The sequence below is a fragment of the Phaenicophaeus curvirostris genome, chromosome 2, assembly GCF_032191515.1.
Source record: "Phaenicophaeus curvirostris isolate KB17595 chromosome 2, BPBGC_Pcur_1.0, whole genome shotgun sequence".
In the NCBI taxonomy this organism is placed as follows: domain Eukaryota; kingdom Metazoa; phylum Chordata; class Aves; order Cuculiformes; family Cuculidae; genus Phaenicophaeus; species Phaenicophaeus curvirostris.
Genome location: NC_091393.1, coordinates 19,293,115 through 19,319,871, shown reverse-complemented (window position 1 = coordinate 19,319,871; position 26,757 = coordinate 19,293,115). Strand labels below are relative to the sequence as shown.

General features: G+C 37.0%; 1 protein-coding gene across 3 annotated transcripts in view; it reads right to left on the bottom strand.

Moving 5' to 3' along the window:
* The window catches only part of EYS (eyes shut homolog), a 774,985-nt gene that overhangs the window by 99,200 nt on the left and 649,028 nt on the right, over nt 1-26,757 (bottom strand). For all 3 annotated transcript variants that reach the window (XM_069851470.1, XM_069851468.1, XM_069851469.1), the window contains 2 exons: nt 17,177-17,285; nt 14,536-14,756 (listed from right to left, as the gene is read on the bottom strand). In XM_069851470.1, the coding sequence (XP_069707571.1) occupies nt 14,536-14,756; nt 17,177-17,285 (330 nt within the window). The remainder of the gene's footprint in view (nt 1-14,535; nt 14,757-17,176; nt 17,286-26,757) is intronic.

Genomic DNA, 26,757 nt, shown 5'->3' with positions numbered 1-26,757 from the left:
GACCCTACCTTCTCCATGAAATCTGCTTGGGATAAAACTGAAAAAAAGGTCAAAAAATATAGCCACCTTTACAATATACAATTTATTTGTTAATGGTTCTTAACTCCAACTGGCTTTCGATCCAGCTTAACCTAGACTTTTCTAGATGTTATGCTCTCCTTTACTTTAGTACATTTATCCAGGAATTGACTCTAATTCATATAACAATATTGTGAACACTAATGAATGCCAAGGAAAAAAACCCCACCTAGATTACATAAAACGATAACATGATGAAAATAGGCTTTGCTTGAATTTGGGGATTTAAATCAATCACCGAATATTTTGGTTAGATGTGAAGTCCATAATTAATCCCTGAAGATATCCAAGAAAGAGTTTAAATATAGGTTAATGAACTACCATGCTTCATTTCCAGTCTAGAAATATACTGCATTATTTCTGAAAATATTTTCTAAAAAGGAAAAGTGGATGAAAAATTGGGCAAGTCTGACAATTGAAATATAATGATGCTATACTATCATGTTATGTACTAGCAAAAAAGAATAATTCTTTGGTATTCTTCAGCCTACAGATAGCAGCAGTCTTCATGTTCTACTTGAAAATTTGTATTCAAAATGCAAACTGTTTATAACTCAAATTCCTTGTTGCTAAGAAGATATTTTTAGGTCGAACATCACTGTTATTGATGCCATACTGTTTTCTAGCGTATTTCTGAGTATTTTACAGTGGTTATTCCTTGTTTTTTCCAGATCCCTGCTCTGAAAAATTCTGAAAAAAATAAATTAAAGCTGTGAACAGTTGCAGAGCTAAGAGTGTCATCAAGAAAAATAGAAAAAAAGGTTATTTATAGGATAAAAAGGGTACATCTTGACCAAACTGTTCATCTGTGATTCATTAATAATATTCACTCCCAAAGTACTCCAGTTCATGTGTCTGTTGGGGATTTTACCTATTTTCCTGGTATCCTAGTCTTTACAACTGTGGGGAGATACCGTAATATAAACCAAATTAGCATCCTTGATAATTATATATTATAAAAGTCCATAGTATAATGAAGAGAAGATGATTATGAACAGCATACATACAGCAGAACTATAGCCACCATATAATTAAATTGTTTGAGTGCATATAAATACATATGTGCTTGCATCTGTGTTCCCACACAGATATTCAACTCACACTTCACTAACTCTTGATGATTGCAGCAAAGATGATGACATGGTAACTAAGTTATCACATCCTATTAGCAACTTAAAAGGCTGTTTGGAAACAGAAAAGAGATGTCATGACCAGAGCTTCTGGAACTGCAGGCTTACATACTCCTCTGTAATCTCATGAAAATTTGCAAGGGAACGGAGGGAGAAAGCTCTAATGTAAATAACAGTGCTGCACAGACAAGCCCTTATAACTGGCAGTTTCAGTAACTGTTTAAAATAACAGTCCTGATTCTGAGTATCTGTTTTCTGGCTGGGACATTTCACCTTGGGGGATTCCTGAGGTACTCCCTTCCACCGGACTTTTTCAGAACTTCATCTACTTTCTGTTACGATCTCTTCAGACATGAGTGTGAAAAACTGTTAGAACTTCTGAATTCTTTTGTGTACACACCAAAGCAAAATATTTGAAAAATTACTTCATATGTTAATATATATGGGTGTGGTCCAGGTACAGCAATGAGTAAGATGTCCAAAAAGTCAAATGACTATTTCATATGGTCACAACCACACTAAGAAGACAATAAGAAGAACCAGCATAATTACTCTTCCATGTAGTTTATCTTCAGAGCAATGAAATATTTTCCTAGTGATCTGCAAAACTCCTTACTGTGGCAATGTCAGAAGAAATCTTGTGCACGTGCTGACCTCCAGGCCAGATTAATTTTCTAAAACACACAATAAGGCTAAATTGATGGGGCGTACTGAGAAGGTGACCTGAATACAAGAGAACATAGCACCCTTCACTGAACTCTCATGCCTTGTGCTGTAATACAAATCATGTCTTGACTTCTTTGATCCTGTAACTAATAAGTCCTAAGCACTATCAGATTTTGAGGTAGAGAAGAAGCAATACCAGCTGTATCCTTACAAGCCCTCAAAGAGCATAGTTTAACTGGGTATGTCTAATAAGTCTGGTGATAATTCAAACACAACTACTAAAAAGAGGAGTTTGTTCGTAAAGTAATTGTTAAGTCTTTTAAAGCTATGCAGGACTTTTCACCTGATAATACAGTAATCTTGAGGTGTAATTGAACAGTGTTAGTACTGAATAACAGGTAAAAAAATAGATTATATATAACTACTACTGAAAGTAAGGGGATGATCTTCAAAAGTGTGGTATGATGATTTTTATTGTCCCACAATTAGTCTACAGTGAGGTTAGATGTCTAATGGATTATGGAAGATGCCAATGGCCCCATATTAGACTTTGTACTATCTTCTCTTATGATTTCAGCTAAACCAAAGAAGGTCCTGGTGAAGGACAAATGAATTTTTATGGGTCTAGGGTCCTTTTATCTTCATACCTCCTAAGATATTATAGGTTGAAGAGAATAAGTCTTAAGGAGAAGTTGTTTCAAACATATTTTTGTCCAAGACAGCCTTTTTTGAAGGACGATGCACTAATTCTCTAGCAGGACACAAGATAATTCTTAAGTCTCTGGATTCTTTATGAATTACTTATTGATCTATGCTCCCCTTCATGTAAGAACAATACTCAAGGCCAATAGGTATTTCCTAGTAAAAAAATACCCAACCCATTCTCTCCTTTAGAATGTGCAAGACTGGTATTTAATCTAAAATAACTGCAGACAGTTGTGGTAAAGACTGAAGAAGCACCGCATACACTGACCCATGACAACGGGCACTGAGAAAAAAAGTAAGGGACTAGTGATGCTACCTTTGCCACTGAATATACGGCTAAACATCTGCAGATACTCTAGGGAAAGCTGGAACATCTCCTCTATTTCTGTGTTTTCTCCACCCTAAAAGCTATCTTTTAGCCAAGTTTGGCTACCTAAAACAAGCCTAATCTAAATGCATTATATGCATGCACACACAGCATGGAATTCCCATGACTACATGAGTATCACTGTTTGTATTTAGCTGTACATGTGATCACAAAGTTGGCTGGTTTTACTAAATCTAAAAAAAGACATGGGTTACTGGCAAAAAAAGTTTCCTATCTTTCTAAAAAGCAAACTTAAATAAATGCTTTTACTGAGAAAAAAAAATACAGTAACAGAACCAATTCTGACACAGTAACCTTCTGTAGCAAAATGATACCTCATATCCAGACTTCCCAAATTCTGTTTGAATATTAAGTATGTTCTAGAATTCAACAAGATACCAAAGGTGAAGAATGTTTCTCTAAACCACAACGAGAATTTTTTCTGTTCTGTGACCTCAGATAAACTTTTCTCTCTCCTAAACAGAGATTCAGAACAATGATTTCTCCCCCATTTATTCTCCAGTCAATCATTATAATCAGGACTGAAATGTTGTAATTTTTTTCTCCTTTATGTAATTTTCATTGCTTGCAGTGTAGAAATCTATCACTAGTAGTGGGTATATATGTTAGGTTAGCAGCAAAGGAATAAATGTTCAACATATATTGCAGATAGTGCATCATTCATCTTCTGTAGTACCAGTCTTGCAATATTATACTGATATCTTGCAGTAAACAGCTAGAGCATATAATGGGTCCTTATGGAAAGCTTATACATTTCACTGAAAGGATTTTTGGAAAACCATTAGTACAAAGAATATAGCACATCTATCATTTTCATACACATACTACATATGATGCAACTTATAACAAACATTACCAGCTATATTATTTGTCAGGATTTATAGCAGAGTACAATTCTTATGAGAATCCATGCACTACTGCTCCAGTTGGACAAATATGTATGAACAGTGTTTTGATTATTTCTCTGTACATTTAAGACATCTCACCACCCTTGGAAAAATACAATACTGAATTGTTTTTGCTTTTACACTATGTTTTAAAGCTACTCTAAATAAGACATTCTTTCTGGGATCAAAGCTATCAGAAATGGGAATCTGGCTGTGCTGTAATTCTTTAAAATGATGTTACATAGTTTTTCTGGGAATTAAGTCAATATGTTTTATGATGACTGGTGTTAATATGACACTTAATGGTATTTCAATACCCACACTAAAATTTTAGCCATGGCAGCTTCTCTGATTTAAGTACAATTGGATTGAGATGATCTATAAACATCATGTTTAACAATTTGACTTTCTTGTGAAAATGTGATATAACAAATCATGTCCAATAGGATTTTGGTCATTCTGAGAAGCTCAATAGCATTATCTTCCATACTCCACAAAAATTACATGAAAGATTTTTCTTAGTAAGAATGGAATTATTTTTTCCTAAGGTAACGTGGAGCCTGAAACAATGAACAAATTCCCCACCAGAAAAAGGAAAAAGAAAAAAGTTTTGGAAATAAATTTGATGATTTTTTTTTCTTCACCAGAATTTCGAGTAAGCTTTAGAAAAAACAACGGATCTCCAAACACGAATCTCTTTCTTATATACTAAACTCCAGCTATACTAGCTACCTAATCTCATTAAAATAAGTATAGAATAAAATAAATATAGAATAAAAAAAACCCCAAAAAAACAGGCTCCAAAAATACTTTTCTTAAAGAATGGTGCATGTAAGCATGAATCAGAATAACATCAACAGTTTAACATCAACAGTTTCGGCAGTTGTAAAACATGTAAGCATCTTCAACATTGACAGATTTGCCCCACACCCCAGCCCTTTTAAATTAAATAGGTTATCTTCATAATAGAAATAAGTATTATGTAAATGCATATGACACAAATCTCAAAAAGATGTAAGAATACACAACTGCCATCTGGAAATCTTCTTTCCTTGCAAGTCAACTAAAATGAAATTTAATACCTTTGTTTGGTTTATCTTTCTGCAAGAGCTGAACACAGTGGAACTTAAAATGTTAGTTCTGGACTTAATATGGATATTGATGTAATCTAGGCATAAGATTTGTAAAAAACCTGACAAATGGATACTCTAGAAAATATGTTTGCCTGAGTCTATTAGTCTATAAAACAGATCTATAAAAAGATCCTTGATATATGACCAATTCTGCTATTTTTGACAAGCTGGTTCCTTTCTTTCCCAGACACACCTACATCTATAGCAGCGATAGGAAATCCATGAGCAATTCTAAAAATCTGGCCTATAATGTCGTCAGTAGATTTGGATGGTGCTTCAGTGCTCCTTGCTTTGAAAAAGGGCACTTGTGCCTTTTTGTGTAGCAATTGAACGGTTGGACTCGATGATCCAGCGGGTCTCTTCCAGCCTGGTTATTCTGTGATTCTGTGAATTTTTTCTTTAGTTCAACAAACACAACAAACCAGGTTATAAGAGATGAAAGCAAACTGCAGCGCTGCACTATAAACATGAGAAAAGTATTAATAAATGCATAAATCCTATCCTTAAATGAATATCTTCAGCCAAAATCTGACAAAACATGTATTTTTGGCTTATGGGCATGAGGAAGCACAAGAAGTATTTCTGGAACATGATCTGGCACCATGACTGCCCTTTGAAATGGAATATGAAGTGTAGAAAAAGTTAAAAACTAAGGCTTCTGTTTGAGCTCCTTTTCTTTTCTAAAAAGAGTCATATTCATAATAACTTGTTTTACTGTTTATTTTGTTAACATTGAGGATCTATACTAAAAAAGACCACAATATCTATTTCCTCTGACTTACAGCAAAGCTAACCTAGAACTCATTTTATAACTTAAAATAAAAAAAAAAGTAATTAAAAACCTTATCAGATGAACTTTAGGAAAGAGTTTGGAATTAATTTCTCATTTAATGATCAATTCTCTAAGGCTTAGAAGAAATGCGTGATGCCCCAGCATACAGAAAATAGTTTCTGAAATACAATTTAAAATATGGCTTTTCCTCTTTATAGCTGAAAAGGTAACATCCAAACAAGAACAACATAACCAGGAAGGCATTCCTCACATTATCAGGGGATAAAAATTGAAAAATTGCATTCCTTGTGTGTATTTGGTGATTACAACATTCATGGTGGTTGAAATATGAAGATAAGTGTCTCTCTATTGAAATTTATTGCTAATTGAGTTTGATTTTTCAGTCTTGCTTAATTGATTAACATTAATGGACCCATCTGCTGCACTGATACAGGAGGAACAACAACAGTAAGAATAATCACTGTGAGAATAGTTTGAGACACTGGAAACATGATTGTTTGTGGGAGCAATTAACTTTGAGATTGTACTCTGCACTATAAAAGCTATGTTTGTCTAATGTTTACATTTTCTTGAGTCTTTATACAATTTTAAAACAAATGTATTAACTACTACTAGAATAGTGGTTGACATGATTGTCAAATTATTGGTGAAGTAATTTTATGAGTTTATTTCCCCCACACAGATGTGTCCTCTTAATTAACACTAAGCTTGGTTTGCAACATCTGGCTCATATGATCAGAGCTTCCTAGGTTAACATTTCCATGCCCTTTTCAAACACATACTTTCAAATCCAATGAGCTTTGAATTCACAAAATAAATCACAGAACTATATATGACGCTCAGACCCTAAATTTACTGAGTAGTTGTCATTTTTAACTCTGAAATAAACCAGTCACTGGAGTTCTAGACTACCATGAATATGAAGTGCAGTAAAAGAGTTACTGAATTTGAAAAAGTACTTCTAAAAGCAAGAAAGCATTTATATAATAAAAAGAATACTTTACTTTAAAAAAACTAATAAAATAATAGATATTTAAAGAATTAAAAACTTAGATTTGCAGTGAACCACTCATCAGGTGTGGAATAAAGGGCGGTGGTGTTGCCCTCTAGATAAAGAAATGGATACAGTGTGATGTTCTGTCCCCAAAGAATAGCCACAAACAAGTCAAAAGTTTATGGGTAAGAATTAGAGACCCAGGTAACAAAAGGAACCCTGTGGCTAGTGTCTACTACAGCCACCTGATCAAGGGGAGGCTACTGATGAAGTCTTCTTCCTCCATCTACAGGAGGCTTCATGCTCACAGGTTCTTGTTCTACTGGCAAACTTCAACCACCCTGACATCTGCTGGAAAAGCAGCATGCAAGCTGTAGGCAATCCAGAAAATTCCTGCAGTGCACTGATGATTACTTCTTAACCCAGCTAATAGACACCTCTGCCTGAGGAGATGCAACACTGGACCTGGTCACCATTGCAAGTGAGCTCATCAGGGGTATGAAGACTGAGGCAGCCTAGACTGCAGTGATCACACGTTGGTGTGAGGGATATGAGACAAGGCAAGGAGTATGGTTAGGACTCTAAATTTTAGGAAAGCAAAATCCCAATTCCTCAAGGAGTTCATCGGTAGGACCCCCTTGGAAACAGTCCTCAGGGAGAGGGCAGCAGAGCATAGCTGGCAGATCTTTAAGGATGCTTTGCATAGAGGGCAAAAGCACTTGGTTCCCATATGTAGGAAAGCAGAGAAGGAAGAGCAAGAAGGAACTGTACAGGTTGCTCAAGCAGGGACAGCTAACCCGGGAAGAGTATAAGGATGCTGCCTGGTTGTGTAGGGATGGGTTCAGGAAGGCCAAGCAGGAGCTGAACTTGGCAAAGGATGCAAAGAATATGCAATAAATGCAAAGAAGACTCTCTACAGGGTTTTCAATCAGAAAAGGAAGGTTAAAGAAAGCGTACCCCCCCCCGTGAACAAGAATGAGGTTCTAATAACAATAGACAAGAAGGTGGCTGAGATACTCAATACATTTTCTCCCTTGGTCGTCACTGGCAACTGTTCTCCTCATCCCTCCCACGTTAATGGACAAAAAGATGGAGACTGTGGGTACAGTACCTTCCACTGTAAGGGAAAATCAGGTTTGTGACCGCCTGAGGGACTTGAACATATATCAGTTAATGGGATCTGATAAGAAGCATTCCAGAGTCCTGATGGAATTGGCTGGTGTAGTGACAAAGCTACTCTCCATGATATTTGAAAGGTCACAGCAGTCAGGTGAAGTCCTCAGTGACTGGAAGAAGCAAAACATTGTATTCATCTTTAAAAAGGGTAGTAAGCATGACCCTAGGAGCTACTGACCTATCAGCCTCACCTCTGTGCCTGGGAAGATCATGGAACAGATCCTCCTAGAAGATCTGCTAAAGCACATGGAGGATGGAGAAATGATTCAAGACAGCCAGCACGGCTTCATCAAGGGCAAGTCCTACCTTTAACACAGCCCTCCACAACGTCCTCCTTTCTAAATTGCAGAAATATGACGTGATTGAGAACGGCCCTGTCGAGAAGGATTTGAGGGTGTTGATGGATGAAAAGTTGGACATGAGCCAACAATGTACACTCGCAGACCAGGTGGCTAACAATATCCTGGGCTGCATCAAAATAAGTGTGTCCATCAGGTCAAGCAAGATGATTTTGCTCTCGGCTCTGGTGAGACCTCGCCTGGAATACTGCGTCCACCTCTGGAGCCCTCAGCACAAGAAGGACATGGAGTTCTTGGAGCAGGTCCAGAGCAGCACCTTGAGAATGATCCAGTGGCTGCAGCACCAATCCTATGAGGACAGGACTGAGGGAGATGGGGTTGTTCAGCCTGGAGAAGAGAAGGCGGTAGGTGGGGAGAACTTATAGTGGCCTTCCAGTACTTCCAGGGGGAACTATAGGAACAATGAGGACAGACTTTTTAGCAAGGCATGTTGTGACAGGACAAGGACAAATGGTTTTAAATTAAGAGGGTAGATTTAGACTGGGTATAAGGAAGAAACATTTTGCAAGAGAGTGGTGAAACACTGGCACAGGTTGCCCAGGCAGGTGCTAGAAGCCCCATCCCTGGAAATATTCAAGGTCAGGTTGGATGGGGCTCCGAGCAACCTTTTCTAGTTTCAGATGTCCCTGCCCTTGCAGGTGGGTTGGACTGGATGACCTGCAAAGCATCCCTTCCAAGCCAAAGTATTCTATGAGTCTATGATTCTATGATCCAATAAAGCATATTTTTAAGACTTCTTGCAGCAGAATGACTGTTGTCCTATACATATACAGATTTTTTAGTCAAAAAAATGGAACCTAGATAATGCTATTTTTAAAATGAAAGTTGAACAAATTGCAGCTTAAAAACAATGAAGATAACTAGAAATTTGCAATTCTACAATAAGATATATTCAGTAGTTTCACAGCAAAATGGCAATTGTGTAACTTTTCTCCATGACTATGGCCTTGTTTGGCCATCTCAGGGCTGTGTCTGACCCTGATTTCTCTCACTTTTATTGATACTGATCCCTCATCAGTGGACCAATGTCTCAGCATGTCCTCAGCTTGTCACTGTACGCAGGGGTGTACCAAATGCCCAGAGCTGGGCTGCCTCGTTGCCTCTGGCTGTCCTGCTCCTGGCTGGGGTGGTGGGATGGGTCCTGGCTGCCAAATCCCGCCTTGGTGGACCCCTGGGGAGCATCTAATGTGACCAATGACCAGACCACAGTGAACTGCTGGCCCTTGCTGCATCCTGAAATTTTGCATCTGAAAGCTACCAAAATTACAAAGAAAACATTTTTCTGTCAAATTTTTTTTCCTGCATAATTATTGTAAATAATAGGATGAACTATACAACAATATTTTTCTATTCTGATAATGAGAAAAGGCAAGTAACTTTCTTTTAAGAATGACTATAGAAAATGTTTCTTATGAAACCCCTCTCTGTGTCTGACAATAGGTGCTGACAAGCTCTAATGTTCATTATAAAATGTGGCTGAGCTTCACTATGTAATACTTCATGGACTTTCAGAAGCAAAAGCTCTAATTAGTTGCCAAGCACTTAAAGAATAACATACAATGAAAAATCTTTTTTTGCCGGTATACTGTGTAATTGAAACAACTGGCAAAATCTTAAGCAAGTCAATAATAGTTTTATATGAATCACCAATTTGTTGCTTGTTTCATCTGAAATTTTTCTTAAGTACAATTAAGCTTGTTTGCAGTAATTATGCAAATGGAAAATTAGCAGTGTGGATGAGAATATTTTTTACAGCATAGATTATTTAAGGCTCTCATGGGTTACTGCCTTGTGAATATAAACTCATTATCTGAAGATAACACAGTTGAACAGTCCACATGAACCATTTGAACACTAGGACTAAAGCCTGGAAAGTTTTCTGCATAAACTATACACAAAATGTCCACCTTTGGACTTTTGATTCTCCTGCGCCACACATGACATGGTGTGAACTACTACAGTTTGATGACGAAGTAATTAATCAAATAGTTGCTAGATTAAGGCAATAATTAATTAAAGTGGAGGGAGGGAAGAACTCATGTCTTTCAGATACGAGAGATAACAAAAGATGTTTGTAACCAAAGTACTGAAGGAAGAAAGTGATGACAAGCCCAACACCTTTAAAATTGGTCCAATTCCCGTGTAAAGTTTGTTACAACATACACATTTAATAAATAGATTCATAGTATTGGCAGATACTGCCTGGAAAGAACTACAGGAAGCGTCTACTGCACAGAAGCTATCCCCATTCCTTCTGGGAAATGATTCATCCACTGAAGCACTGGAATTAGGTCTTAAGAAAACACATTGAGAGCAACAACCTTTGTGTTCAGGTTCAGATGAAAGAGGTTCTAGAGCTAGAACTGCCAAGGCTGATCAGGAGGTGTGCAAGTCATTGTTCTCCTGTATCTCCTCAATCTGCTCAAACCTGTGGAAAATGGAATTGGTACAGAGCAAACTGAAATGTTCCCTTTCTGTCAGGCAGAGTCTGTGTAAAACGTCTGCTGGTACTCGTGAAAAATGTCTGCCAGTACAAGCAAATTCATATCCCAACTTTCCATCTGTTTACAGTCTCTACAAAGAAATTCATGCAGACAGGCAGGTGACTTCTCAAGAAGTGAATCTTTCAGATCTGTCACACAACAAAGCAGAAGCGATTTAGTTGATTACATGTTATACAGTGATGGAGCAGTCTGGTCTTACACATATTTTTAACTCCCCAGGAAAGAGAATGTTGCACACACTGAAGCTTTGGGACTTCAATACGCAGGAATTGCTCCTCTAAAGACCGCTGACCTAGTAACCTATCCAAGTGAGACCTCCAAATCCTGAGAGACAAACTATTGTGATAGCAGTCTTGACAGCTAAGAGGAATGATCATCCTCTGAAAAAGCAAATGTTATTCTGGCAAGACTTGGATGTGAAACATAGCAGTTAGCTCTTCTCAGCAAAGCAAAGCTTACTGAATACGGATCGTTTGTGAAGTGACTGAAGAAAGTATGTACACACATATGAAAATCTGCAAACCATGTGAGGAGAAATGGAAAGAATGATCTCCCTTGACCCACTCTTTCTTTCTAATGCAGCCCAGCATGCTGTTAGATTTCTTTGTCACTAGGGTACAGTGCTGACTCAAGGCCAACTAGCTGTCCACCAGAACTGGCAAGTCTTTTTCTGCAAAGCTGCTTTCCAGACAGTCAGTCCCCAGCCTATTCTGGTGCCTGGGGTTATTCTACTCCAGGTGCAAGGCTTTGCATATCCTTTTGTTCAGCAACATGAGATTCCTGTTGGCACATTTCTCTAGACTATTGAGATCTTTCTGAAAGGCAGCAGACCCATCTGCTGCACCAATCACTCCTCCTTGCTTTGCATTTAACGCTGGAGTGCACCCTGTCCCATTTTACAGGTCCTTAATGAGGCTAAACAGTATTTGATCCAATATTGAGACTTGGGGTACTATATTAGTGATCAGCTTGCAGCTGGAATTTGTCTCACTGAACTTCCATGCTTTTTGAACCTGCCCTTCAGCCAGTTTTCAGTTCACCTCATTGTGCACCAACCTAGTCAGCACTTAATCAGTTTGTCACTAAAGATGTTATGGGAGGCAAAGTTGAATCCCTACTAAAGTCAAATAAACAACACCCTAGTCAAGTGAGTCATCTCATTTTGGAAGGCTGTCAGGTTTGTTAAGCACAATTTCCCCTTCATGATGAGCACTCCAAATGAATTTTTGTCCTTCATATGTCTCAAAATAGTTTCCAGGACAATTTTCTCCATCAGCTTCACAAAGATAAAGGTGAGGCTAACCATCCTGTAGTTTCTTAGATTCTCCTTCTTACACTCTTCTAATCCCCAGAAACCTTTCCCAATCACATTGATATTTCAAAGATTATCAGGATTGTCCCTGTTGTCTGGTTGGTTTAAATGTTCCCTAATGTGATTCTCTCCACCAAGAGCAACTCTTCTTTGTTCTACAAGTCTGAGAGGAACAGGATTTCTGAAGGCCAGTCTTATCAATGAAGGCTGAGGCAAAGAAGGCACTGAATATTTCAGTCTTTTCTATATCCTGTCACCAGAACACCTGCCCCATTCGTCAGCAAGCCCACATTTTCTCATGTCTTCCTTTTGCTGCTGATGTGCTTGTAGAAACATTTGGCTTTGCTCTGCACATTCCCTGTCACATTCATCTCCAAATGGACTTTAGGTTTCCTAATCCTTTATCTGCATATTTGGGCATTTTCTCTATATTCCTCCCAGGTCACCTGGCCATGATTCTACCTCTTATATGTTTTCTTTTGATGTTTGTGTTTTGTCATAAGCATCTTGTTCATCCATGCAGGCTTCTTGCCACTTGATGTCTTGCTCATTGGAATGGATCGTTCTTGGGCTTGGAGGCGTTGATCCCTGAAAATCAGTTGGCTGCTGTAGAAAATCATGTAAACCGTGTGTCTGTAGAACTGCTTATCCCTGGTTTGCACATGCACAGTCTTCCGTGACTCCTCCAGACAGAAAAGCAGTGACCCATTTCAGAACAAAAGCATTTCTGATAAGACCCAGCACTTGGAAAGCAGAAAGGCAGGAAACAAATCCAATGGTCATGAATTATTCAAGACCTAAGCTTTAAATGAAACAGTATTCCATAATGGTAGATGACAGGCCAATCAGTAGAATGACAGAGATATCAAGGAACAACAGAGGAAAAATAAACTCGTTGCTCCCAAGTACACATTCTGTTTCAGCACTCTGGTAGGCAAATTGTGTATGTTTTCATAAAGCTGACTTGCTCTCATTTGTGCTCTATTCAAGCAAGTCTTCAGGATCAAAAACCTGTTTGGTGTTCTTTGTGTGCTCACATCAATGAAGAGATGCAAAGAAGCACCTCAAAACTTTGATTCAAGGTGGTCTCAACCTAAGAAACACGACATGGTCCAAAGCTTTAAGAGACCTTTAGACTATGTTCTGTTCAACATTTGCCTTGAAGCTGAAGTACAATTTTTAAACTAGACATGGTAGCTACCTCACAAATTCTACAGAAATATGGTTCCTAAATGCTGAGTGCCTTAGACAATGAGTGGTGGTTGTGATAGATGTGTCTAGTTGTAATGGCTGAATCTAGCTCAAGGTGGATTTGAGGGAGACCCATGACATCACATTACCTAATGGCTAAATCATGTTAATGCAGCAACCTGGCACACTGCTGGTCAGCGTCCAGCTCAAGCCAAACTGGGCAGAAGCTGGAATCTGCAGTCATTATGCTGTCAACCCTGCTTCATAAACAATGATCAGCCCTTGGAGATCTCAGGCTGTATGCTAAGATCTCTCCTCAAGCTGGGACATCTCTTAATGTTACTCCTCGAGGTTGAGAGGTTACTTACTGCAACCAGACAGTAAGTGGCTAATAGCTGGCTAAAAGTTGAAGCTTCACTAAGATTCTGTCTTAGATTGATTGTGCACAGAGACATAGACTGTTGACCAAGTCTAGGACTAGGACTTGATCCAGCCACACCTAGTTTCCTCTCTGAGAAGGAATTCAGAAGGCAGTGGGGTTCTTTCTGAACCCTGTGATTCAATAGGATTGTCTCCATGACAGCTTTATCTCACCCTGTCCTCTATGCAGTAAACAATCAAGTGTACCTTGCCGCTGAATCTGTTAAACCACTGTCACATTTACTCTCCAACTTGGTTAAATTGTTATTTTATAGCAACAAACTTCTACATATTGCTGCTTCTCTTTTATCAGTGAAGCGCATCACTCCATCTGTGAAAAATGTTTTCATTGCATAATGATGAAGGCCTATGCTGTGTACTCATGAGAACACCATGAAGATGTGCGAAAGTACAGGGCCTAGTAAGAAACAGTGTTGTTAGGCAGAAGAATGAGATCTTACATGTTTCTGTCCAAACTATCTATACAAAGAGTCTGATTTAGTCTCTGAGCCTTGTAGGGGAAATGATCTAGTTGATCAGAAAGGAATTCTGACAGCAACTCTATATGTATGCAGTGTGGACAACATATTTACATTTTATATCTCTTCATCTAAGTAAATAAGGTATAAAATACCTCTGGATAGGCATGGAGATCTCAATTTTTCTATTTAATACTATCAGGGCAAAGGACTGGTGATTACTTCACTACACAGAAAATTATAGTCATTTCTCATTAAGGATGAGAAACCATCCACAGTGCGTAAATAGATGATAAAATAACCAGAGAGGTAACTCTTACCTCGTGCAGGTCCCACCATTGTGACATGGGTGATAATCACATATTGGAACATTGCAGTTCTCAACATTCCTCCCTCCAAGAGCCTCATCTATGATGAACAACTCTTTGTTGTTCACTTGAAAATCCCTAATACATCCTTTATAGCCATGTATCTGCCCAGCACATCGATGAACCCCTTCATGAACAGGAACATTTCCAAGGAAGACTGATCCAAAAGTCATCTGCAGAAACAAGAAGAGAATGGGATGTTACTGTAAGGAATGAGGAGATGAAGGAAAGATCTATTACTTGAAGCTGGCCAAAACCTATGATATTTGCTGAAGGGATTCTTTTCTTAAATGTGTTTCTCTTTTTTTTTTAAAAAAAAAAAACCCAAAAATTAAATCATGCAAAAGAATGTTTTAATATATTTACATATCTTCAAATGCGTAGGACAACATATATCCCATAAACCACAAACTAGAATTCCCAGCCTTATTCACAATGAGCATGGTAAGGTTTTCTCATTGCTTCCCTCATTCTATACAATGAAAAAACAAATGTAAAACAAAGAGATAATCTGTGTGAGGAGATAATTCATAGTGAAGGGGCCCTATTTAGGCATCAACTGTAAAGAACTACAAACTTGAGGAAAGTATCACATTGATTTATCTGGAATTCACACATCCGTATGATTTTGGTTTTCTGTTTCTTGTTTTGCTTTTATCAGTCTTGAAGCTATGCTGCTGATAATTTGGAGTGAAATTTGGAGATACAATGAACTTGAATACCTTCAGATATTCCTCTATATACGATTTCTTTAATTTAGAGGGGAAAGACAACAAAAATTCTACTTCATTTTAGAGCAGAGATAAAATTAAATCAGATTTGTCATGTAGAAGGAATTCAAAGGCAACAGCTCAGCACTTGTCAAATTCATTTAATTTCACTTGACTTTATCCCCCTTCAAATAAAACTATAAACCAGTGTAGTTACAGCCAAGATTTCTAAGTACTGTTTGCAGACAGACATTTTCTCTCTGCTTGTGAACCTGTTAGAAGAATTAAGCAAAGCACTGAATTGGAATTAAAGTGTCAGAAAAGTGTTTTTAACACTCCTCTTGCAACACATTTTTTTATTATTGAGCTTATTTTACAAAAGCACCCACCCTGGGGCAGATCCAATGTACCACAGAACAACTTGAGTAGGCTCTGTTCAGTTTTTCACACCAATGAATCTTATCATAATATGTTAGATGTTCAAAATCATGCTAGTGCATCATAATGCACATTTCTTTCTGTAAAGATTCTCTTCTGAATTTTACTGACTTAACCAGAATATATTTTATGGAAGCACACAGGAAGAATTCTTTTAAGTTTTGCTGCTAACATAACAAGCGTCATATAGCTTTCTATTAACATTAGGTTAACTTCTGTAATAGTCATGCTTAACTTTTCAAATACTAATTTGAAAATGTCCTTCTTCATTTGAAGCTTGAACAGTAAAGATTAGCTTGTCCACTAACAGCAAGAAATTTATTAATCCTCCTAGATATAAGAAATTTCTTTTTTCTTTCTTTGCTCATGTATTCTATAAAGGAAATAGGTGCTTTGAGACATTAGGACCAGATCTGTAAAGTGTAATAGTTAGTCATAAGGATATGACATTCACACTACGTACCGTATAAGGGGTTCTTCTGGATTACATGTTATTTGGTACCATGAAATACCAATTAGAGGTTACAGAACACTAAGTACACTCATGCACAGCATCTTTTTTACTGCTTTACCCTAAAAGAATTTAGCTGGCATGCTCCAGGATTGTTCTGCAATGAGAACCAAAGTGTGGTAAGGGGGAATGACTAGAACATGCACTTCAAAAACTTGCCGATGATATGAACCAAAGCTTAACTTCAGATTCCACAAAAAGAATCAGAGAAGAGTTTTGGACTTTCTTAGGAACCAAAGACATTTCCTGATTAGGGAGAGAAGTATTCTGAATGAATTGGTGCATGATCTCAAAGGTGGCTCCCTGTAAGTTTTTCTGAGTAAGGTATTGCTGGCTTCTCTATATAATTAGGTTCTGGCAGGTAAGTTCTTTCCCCAGATTCACTAAGAAGTAGATATAAAAAGTTATTGCTTAAGATTCTGTCAGAGTTATGAACCTGAAACACAAAGGAACCTTCTGCAGCAGAACATTAGGTTGATCATCTGAAAGCTATGAGCAGACAACTGATTAAGCTAATAGCAATAACTAATGCAAGTTAATTGTTTATAACAGATTGAAAGAAAACCCCTAGATACAGACTGCTTAACAATATCTGAATTATTTCTAATAACACCATGGCCTCGTTAAATGACATTGCTAATGTATTATTTTTTCCTTCACAATATCAGTGTCCTTTTCATGGACTTTAGGCAGCTGAAATAGAGTTTCAGAGTCAGGTAAGATGAAGAAATTAATGGAAGTAGTGTGGATGCTTGATGTGAAAATATATATTGAAGAGATACTAAACACATACAATTATATCTGAGAAGGAATGACATTTCTGCCTTTAGAAAAAGTGAGAATGCCTCTTCTCCTTTGAGAATAATGCATATAGTGCATATGCCGATGAAAATTTCAAAGCAAATACCTACTTTTTTAGGTTTTGCAGACTCACCTGAGATGCTCGATATGAGAGAGAAAGTCTGTGTTGTACAGGAGGGTTTCCATCTACAGCCATTTCAATCATACAGTAACCTTCAGGACTGCTCACAGGCAACATATAGCTGGGAGGAAAAGGAAGAACTCATTACTGTTTTGCTGTTGACAGCAGAGTGTTCAAACTTCACACAGCAAAGGCAAGGTGACAAAGATGCTTTCTCCTTCATTAAGGATGACAATCTTTGGGAACTAATACTCCAGTTTCATGTCTACTTGGACTACCCAGGAGACAAAAGATGTAAGTTTCCTCTACTAACCCCCCCCCTTCTATTTGCTTTATAACTGTTCTGGACTCTAGTGTTTCAAATCTATACAGAGACAAAGAAGAAAGAGTTTTCAACATCTGTAAGTGGATGTTGATAAACTATAAGTGCTAACTGTAGCTGACATATGGTCTCCCTAATACAGAGGACTGCTGGACAAGCAACATCAACACTGAATGATGCTGAACTCCCTAGGTGGAAATTTCCTTTTCCTGCCCTAAGGGGAAACAGAAATGGAGTAAGAAATGGAATAGGAAATGGAAGGCTGCATACCTATGAGCATCAAGGTTACACTGTGATAATAGTTATCGCTACTTGGGAAGTGTGCTGTTAATAGAAACTCTGGTACTGAGCTTCAGAGATAAAGAACAATGCAGGGTTAAGGGAATTTGTAAAGTAAATACTAGTGAGTATTCAATAAAACAGAATTCTTCGGGTCTGTTCTGTGATGAGACAGATTAATGCTATTAATATTATCAACAAGAAAAATTCAATCCAACAAGATGATTTTCAAATATACTGGCTTTGTATTTACAAAAGAAATTTGCGTAAACAGTTTTGCAACAATAGCAGAATAAGAGAATAGTAGTGAATAGGTTCTTTAAAACTGAGCTCTGTTATTTCTCCAGAAGTGTCCATATATACATTTATATGGATTGCCAATTTTTCCATTTTATTAGCCAAAGAAATGCTAAAAGACAATGACAGGAATCTCAGAAACTATTATGTGTTGGGAAAGAAGAAATTTTATATTAGGCCATGGACATGAAAAAGTTAACATATTTTAAAGCCCATTATGTCTTGAATTCTAGAACTATATATTACTAATCTTAGAGACGACCTCAGCACTGCCGAGGTCGAATTTACTCCTGAATGAACCACATCAAGACCTACCGTGCTCTCAAATACATAACTTTTTTATCCTGTCAGTAGATTCAATATGAAATTTAGAGTTTCAGTTTTCACCTCTGAAGTTACTGGGAACATTGTATTAACAAAAATGTATATATAAAAATGAATATTTATAACATTCACTGCAGTGCAGTGATTTCTGAGTGAGCAGCAAAAAAACACATCTCATGGGCAGTATATTTGTATCAGCAAGTGATGTAACCATATTAATAAATCCTACTTTTCCAATAGTTATATTGCTTCTGGCTGCAGAGCTAATTCAGTCAATACTATCTCACAGGCTTTTCACTGTACTCTGCTCATAGGGCTGAAATGTGCTAAATTATTTCACCTTTTTAAGTATCCAATACCTGCTATGTTTGAACCAGGAACAGCAATGTTTTAAATTTTTTTTTTAAAGACTAAGCTATTTGGATGGCATCTTCTATTATCGCACCTTGAAATGCAATCTAGATCCCAAGACTATTCAAATGAGTTTGGAAAATGTTCATCCTTCATTCTTGTTTAATTTTTTTTAAAAAATATGTTGTTTTAAAGTATATTTTAAGTTCCTTCTTATATAGTTTAAAGTTAACGTTCTGATTTTGAATCAACAAGAAGTGATGTTTGCTGATCTTACAATTCCATTATGAAATGTGAATTGAGTAAATAGAAGTTCCTCCTTAATAAATAATGGGTATACTGGTAGATAGTTTTGTGATGTCCTTTTAAGATACTTCAGATGAAGAAAAGTTTTGAGGTAGTACTTCCATCTACTGTGATTTGCAACCAATTCTTGATATGTAAAATATACTTTGAATTTTATTTTTTATTCCTATACATATTTCAGGTGCTGGGAATTGTCCAGATAAGTCACAGCGCATAAAGATTACTTTCTCAAGGAAAAGAAAATCAGCTTGGTTAGCATTCTCTTGATGAAAACCAGCTCATAACCTTTCCTTGATGCTTTCTACTCAGAGTGGATATTGTAGTATAGACCTAACATAATCATGTCAAAGCCTACCCTCTGCTCCTACCTTGTCCCTGTTTTCCAGGAAGGTTTCTGAAGTCTGCATCTGCTGCAGTTTCTATATCAAGTCAAAGTTTAACCACTTATTATCAGCTATTTTAATAGCCCAGCCCATAAAGAACAAAAGTTTAAGTGATATGGCAAAGGTAATTAAGAATAATGTTCATCTAATGGAAAAGAATAGAACAACATGGTCTATGCCAGTTTGATCATCTTCAAGCAATTAGCCATCGAAGCCAAATTCAGCATTGTAAACTTTCAACACATTTTCACTGTTTTGTATCTTGGTTTGATTCTTTGTTAGGGGAAAAAATCATGGAAGATTAAAAATAAGAGTAAGTAAAATAATCCTTAAAGTTTCCTTGATACTGACACAGTCATCCCTATGCAGGCAAACCTGATGATCCATTCTGCCTTTGAAGAGATGTATCAGAACAATAACAACAAAAAAATCCAAAGGGGAAACTCCCCATCATCTACAAGCAGTAGCTATTATACAGTGTGTTTGTTCACTGCATCTCATCTTCACGGACAGCATAAACATTTTTTCTTTTTTTTTCTTTTTTTAAATGGAAAAAACCCACAGGTTATAAGCAGCAATCTATTGCCTGGTATTCTGGAGTGCACATTAGTAATGCTACCACTACTTTATTCAGCATTTGATCCTTCCTCTGCAAGGTTTTTCAAGCAAGCAGTAGTTGAAATCTCTCTCAGTCTTATGTCATAGAAAGGAAAAACTGTCATTTGGAATGTGAACAAAATGAATATTTTTCATGCTTATATTACCACAAAATTAGGACTGTTTGAATTTGCTACGTTATACAAATATGCTTAGAATGGCACTTAGAAGAAGACAGAGCATGAAAAATTACAGCTCAAAGGACAGTTTTCTGAGAAAATAATGAAAATAATGAAAAATGGCAATTAAAAGAGAAATACCATCTTTATCTTAACTGTAGCATAAAAAGCCCACAAAGTGCTACAATATGGATGTATGCAAGAGACAATTATATTAGTTTTTAAAAACAATGGCAGAAAAAAGAAAGTGCTTGAAATATTCTGCAGCAGAAATGATCTGAACTGAAATACCACATCATGTAGCTCTATAACTTGGCAATATTTTTCTTATAATGAAAGATTAAATCTGTCCTAATCTTGCAACTGGATAAATGCAGTTGTATTATTGCATGCATCTCATAGAAGATTGAAATCCATTATCCACATTGGAAAAGATAAAATTGAACTGATTATTTATTCTCTTGACATTTTTCCTTTATTTTTCTAATTAACCTCTTATTATGAGATGCTGACCTCACATTAAGAATACCTGAGATGAAAATGGCTAATCACTAACATGCTTAAATTTTGAAGTATTTTTAGTTCAGTTGTGCTTTTTCACTCGTTTAGATGCTGAAGGCATTTCAGTCCATCTGCCTCACATCTCAGTGGCATATTTCAGTTGCTTTCAAAGCCAGCATATTTTTCTCTCTTGAGATAGTGACAGGAGAGAATGCAATACATTTCCTATTGCAGGATTATTTTGTCAGGCACCAAAATTGTGATTCACGCACATCACACTCATAATGATATAAAAAGGATTCACAGAGCAGTAAAGAACTGAGCGTGTGGGGAGGAGGCGTACGGGGATGTTACGCACAATAGTCTAAATAGGTCTGAAGCCATGTGGAACTCAGCCTGCTCCTGTAGATGCTATGGTGCAGACCTGATGTAGCTGAATATTTGTTTCCACAGTTTTGAAATAAGGAGAGGTTCAGCCTTCTTTTCTCTGCTTGGCTTAGAATAACATGATTTTTTTCTTAGCTGCTGTGGATTTTATATAAGCTTGTTAAGAACAGGAATTAACAAACGATTTAGTACAGGGACTGTTTCTTCACAAAAGACTCATGGACCTCAAGAGATGCAAAACTGAAGTTACAGACAGTGATTAATGACATTGCTAGTTACATCTTGATTAATTATGTGCGTGAACACAGAATTGCTAACAAAGTGCAATGTTTGCCTAACATGCTCATACTTATGACACAACTGTGGATATTAAGTATTGGATTAATTTAGGCCTGGAAATGATATTGAAAGAAATCCTCTTAAACTAGCTAAGACTGAGGTACTTCTAAATTAAATTTTACCTGGTACAATCTTGCTTAAGCAAATCCTTTAGCCTTAGCTATCACAGCTATTTCTCCATGTGAGAAATGCAATCATACTTTATTTTTCTTTCAAACTAGTCACCAGGTGGCACTAAAGGAGCACAGTAGAAAGCATGAACCCGACATTCATGCTAATGTCTCTGCTAATCAGTCTAAAGACAGACTTAAACCCTAATTGATAGCACAATTGCTTCACCTTCCAGTTTATATCAAGGGAAACACAAAAAAGTGTCTTGAACTGGTTATATATTTCACAATATGGATGAGAATAGGTCCACAGACTGGAACCTCTGGAAGAATTTTAACTGCATTCATGCATCATAATTACATAATAGGCAAAAATGGTGCATTTGTGGTAGTGTAAACATACTTAAGAAAATTTAATTTATAGCAATTATGCTTTCTGTATAGTGCTGAAGGTGCAGCCATATTTCTAACAGATTAAGGAGAAGCATAACAAAATTAAGATGTCAGATCATCAGATATGAAAAAAACCTTAGAGTGTTGCAAGGAGAACTGGCTTCTGTTCTTGTCTGAGCTAAATTATCATGGTGAGACTTTCTGAACAAAATCTCACACTGATCTCTCAGTGACCGCGGTTTCTGGTCTTCTGAAAAATTATTACAAAGTAGTTATACTACTCACTATTTTCTAGCCACAACTGGAGGATTACATCTAGTGCTATTCACCATTTTTCTCCCTACAAGCTGACAAAGGTTCACCTAACTTAACAGTACATGATAGGAAGAAATCCTCTTTACTGAAAAAGTAATATTAAAGACAAAATCTAATATGACTCCTGCAAAACACTGAAACAGCAGCTTCATTTACACCCTTGATTAACCAGAGCAGTTGTCAAGGGAACATCTAACCAGCTGTCACGCAACACAGGAGTTTTTTCAAGAACAGTGATTTTTACTTTTGATTGAGTACATTTAATTCACAAGTGTGAAAATCTGTATATCTCACAGTTTATTAATAATCTCTGATATGTCTTTCTAAAATTCTTGCACTTACAATTCTTTTTCCTTAAAAAATGTGTCTTAAGATTCCCATTATTAAAAACATACCTTCTCTTCTCAAAATTAATTTCAACATACTGCTTCCAAGGAAATATTCCTGTGTCCTTTATTCTCTTCTGTTTCAACAAGGTCAGACTTTGATGTTTCTTAACACTTTCAATTACAACACTAAGAAATGATAATTATAAAAATGAATGCTTCATTTTATGTCTGTTATTATGAGATCAATGAAGCATCTGTCAAAACTACCACTCAGCATCCAATTTCAGGTTTTCTTATTGCTATGGGCTGATCAAACTCTAAAAGTATACCAGTAGGGGAGAGAGGGAGAAAGAGAGACAAAGGGAGGAAGTAGATGAAAGCACTAAGGGCTAAACTAGGACAATCCTACTTGACCAACTTAATTTCCTTTAATGACAAGGTCACTCATTTAGTTGACCCAGGAAAGCCAGTAGGTGTGGCAGGTTTTGATTTTAGCAAAGATTTTGATACTGTCTCTTATAGTATCCTTCTGGATAAAATGTCCAGCACACGGTTAGAGAAGTCCATAAAACATTGGGTGAGCAATTGGCTGATGAGTCAGGCTCGAAGAGTTATAGTAAAGGAGATTACATCAGGCTGGCAGCCAGTCACCAATGTGGTTCCCTAGGGCTTAATTTTAGGACCAGTCTTCTTCAACATTTTTATAAATGATCTGGACACAAGAATTGAATGTACAGTAAGTAAGTTTGCTGACGATGCTAATCCAGGAGGAGCTGTGGACCCTTTCAAGGATAGTGAGGCCCTGCAGAGAGATCGCGATAGATGAGGAAGCTGTGCAATCACCAGTCATATAAAATTTAACAAAAACAAAAACATGTTCTAAACTTTGTTCCTGGGATGGGGCAATCCTGGTTATACATACCAACTGGGGGATGAGAGGCTGGAGGGTAGCCCCAGAGAAAGGGGACTGGGAATTTGAATAACAGCAAACAGTGTGCCCTGGCAGCCAAAAGAGTGAACTGTCTTGGGGTCCATCAAGCACAGAATAGCTAGATAGCTAGTTGGTCAAGGGAGGAGATTTTCCTACTCTACACTTCACTGGTTAAGACTCACCTCGAGTACCATATGCAGTCTGGGGTGCCCCAATATAAGAAGCACATCAAACTATTAGAGTGTGCCCAGAGGAGGGCAAACAAGGTGTTGCAAGGTCTTGAGGGAAAGGCTTATGAAGGGCAGCTGAGGTCAGTTGGTTTGTTCAGCTTGGAGAAGAGGATGAGGAGTGACCTCATTGCAATCTACCGCTTCCTCAGGGATGAGAGCAGTAGAGAGGATGCTGCTGATCTCTCTCTGGTGACCAGTAATGGGACATGAGGAAATCAAATAAAGCTGCATCAGGGGAAGTTCAGAGTGGACACTGGGAAAAGGGTCTTCAGCGAGAGGGTAGTCAGTTGCTGGAACCGGGTCCCCAGGGAAGCGATCATGGCACCAGGCCTGTTAGTGTTTAAAGAGCATCTTGGACCACACTTTCAGTCATGTGGATATCTTTAGGTAGACCTGCAAGGAGCAGAGAATTTGAATTTATAATCCTTATGGGTCCCTTCCAACTTGAGATATTCTATGATTAGTTGTTAGACGTCTGAGTTTGGAGGAGAAAAGAAGCCCTGGCTCATAAAAGCTGTTCTGATAGGGCAAAAAATCTGACAGTTTTGCTGATGGCTTATTTTCAAGTGTTTTCTTAATTAGGCCTTAGAGTGTCTGGTATATGTGTAAGATTCAAGAGTTGTTCCTCACTTTGTGAAGAAAAACAGTTAACAATCTTTGGCAGTGTTACACTGAATATTAAATTTCCCATTATTGCCGACACCTTCCCCATATCCACACATAAAATCAAAGAATAGTTAGGGTTGGAAGGGACTTTAAAGATCATCTAGTTCCAACACTTCTGCCATGGCTGTTCCTCTTAATGATGCTAAAAATCAGATTCTGCTATTTGTATTCAAATTCTTCCCTTATTCCTCGATCCATTTTACTAGAATATGTGGGAAAAGAAGAACATAAAAAAAATACAAAAAGATAAAAAAGTTTAAGAGAGCACCCTTAAAGACAGCAAATTATCATACATAAGATTGGCCATAGTACAGCACATGAATATTTCTGGGGATGTAGCCTGCCTTAAATTAGCATTTGCTCTGATAAACATTTGCTCTGATATGTTTGTAGCCAATAAAGGGCACTATAGCTAGGATACAAATGATATTGCTTGTCTGCCTTTGTGCCTTGTATAGCTTGGTGAGTTTCTGTGGCGTAGTGGGATGCTGCAGTACTGCACTGATTAATCTTGATTCAAAAGGACATTAGAGGTCTTGTTACTGGCTACCGGAGAAAGGAAAAATATTTCAAACTGAGTGAGAGTTTTTTCCTACTATTTTATATAGTGCTGTGTCTTCAGTTCAGCTTTCTTCTAAGAAGTGCTCCACATTGCATTGCTGCAAAATACTACTTATTGTTTTCAACGAAAAGAGTTGCAAAAAGGACCCATTTACATTATACTTTGACTTTGGAAGTTTTCCAAACACTCCATTTTATCTTTCTTCATTGTGGTTGCAACCAATGACACATAAAAAGGAACTATGTGGTCGTTGTTTGAATGCAGATACTGTTTTATGGAAATACCAGACATCACTTTCAATTCCTTTTTAAATTAAATGCTTCTTATTTGAATCTGATTATAGATTTATTGACAGGGTTGTTTTATCCACAGAACACACTTGGCTTTCTGTCAGACTTTTGGATTTATCTGTGAGAAATAAACACTTCAATCAAGACTTCAAAATGTGTAAGGAAGTTTGAACTGAACTCTAGAGATGATTTTTATACTAGAACTCCTATTTAATACGCAGGCTGCTTTGCAGAGTAGTATAATAAATTTGTACTAAAAGACTCCTTTTCCTCTATATTTCAATGTAGGTCTTTTAAATAATCTTCAAATTTACATGTTTAAATCAGAAAAACAACAAGAAACAGAAAAACCCTATAGCTTTTTTCTATAATACTTTGCATATTCCAGGAGGTCATAATTTTCTTTAAAAAAGTCTCACTATGTTAATCAAACTGGTATGTTGACATTTAAGATCTTTCTTACAGACATTTTATACACTTTCCTATGAAGGAATAGAGTTTGACATTAGAAAGGTACTAATTGTATTCTTCTTGCTAGACTTTCAACTAGCATTATTTGCTGTAATGGAGAATGCCATTTGTCAAAATTCTGACTTTGAAAATGTCATCCCAGTACTTCCTGGGCATTCTAGCAGCAGGCCAAAATCTACTGAAGTGTAACACATATCAATGGACTCACATTGACTAAAGACAGAAAGATATGGCCTGCTCTTCTTCAGTTCTGATTAATCCAGTAAGAATAATAGCATCCTTACACAATTCTCATGTTAAAGTTACTGAGCCTTCTCCAGTCGTACATATATCACACTATAAGAAATGAAGAAATGAAGTATCCGTTTAAGACCAACACTACTTGGCTTTCTATTATTAACCTGCTGTGAGAATATACTTTAAGTACCATCAATGTAAACTTATTAAATTTCAAACCTGTTTACAACATGTAATCACTCAGTTTTAGTACGAAAAGATCTGACACTGAGTTTTTGCCATTGTTTCGTTGGCCGTAACCATTTTTCTTGTTGAAATGCATTTAGAAAAATTTAAATCTTTTATTTATTCTATTATTCCATTCCCGTGGTATTTTCTTTGGTTTAGAGATAAATTAATATAAAAAAATAATATAATAAAGATTCACTAGGAAGCAGTTTGATCCTTTCTCCCAGTTAGATTTTAAGGAGATGTTTTGCTGGACTTGTTGCTACATCCCTTCATATAATCTAGTAATAATTAATCTATTATTAACATAATGAACACTGTGGTTAGTATGGCTTAATAATTATAAGCAAAACATACTTCACATGGGTTTTTGAAAGCTCCTAGGACTCAGAAACTTGGTTATACATCTGGTAACAGTTTTACAAGCTGAAAGAAAGTCAACAATGTCATCTTGTCATCCTTTATCATAAAAGATAAGCATAATAATGGCATAATAGAATCATAGAATGGTTTGAGTTGGAATGGATCTTGAAGATCATCCAGTTCCACCCACCCCTGCCATAGGC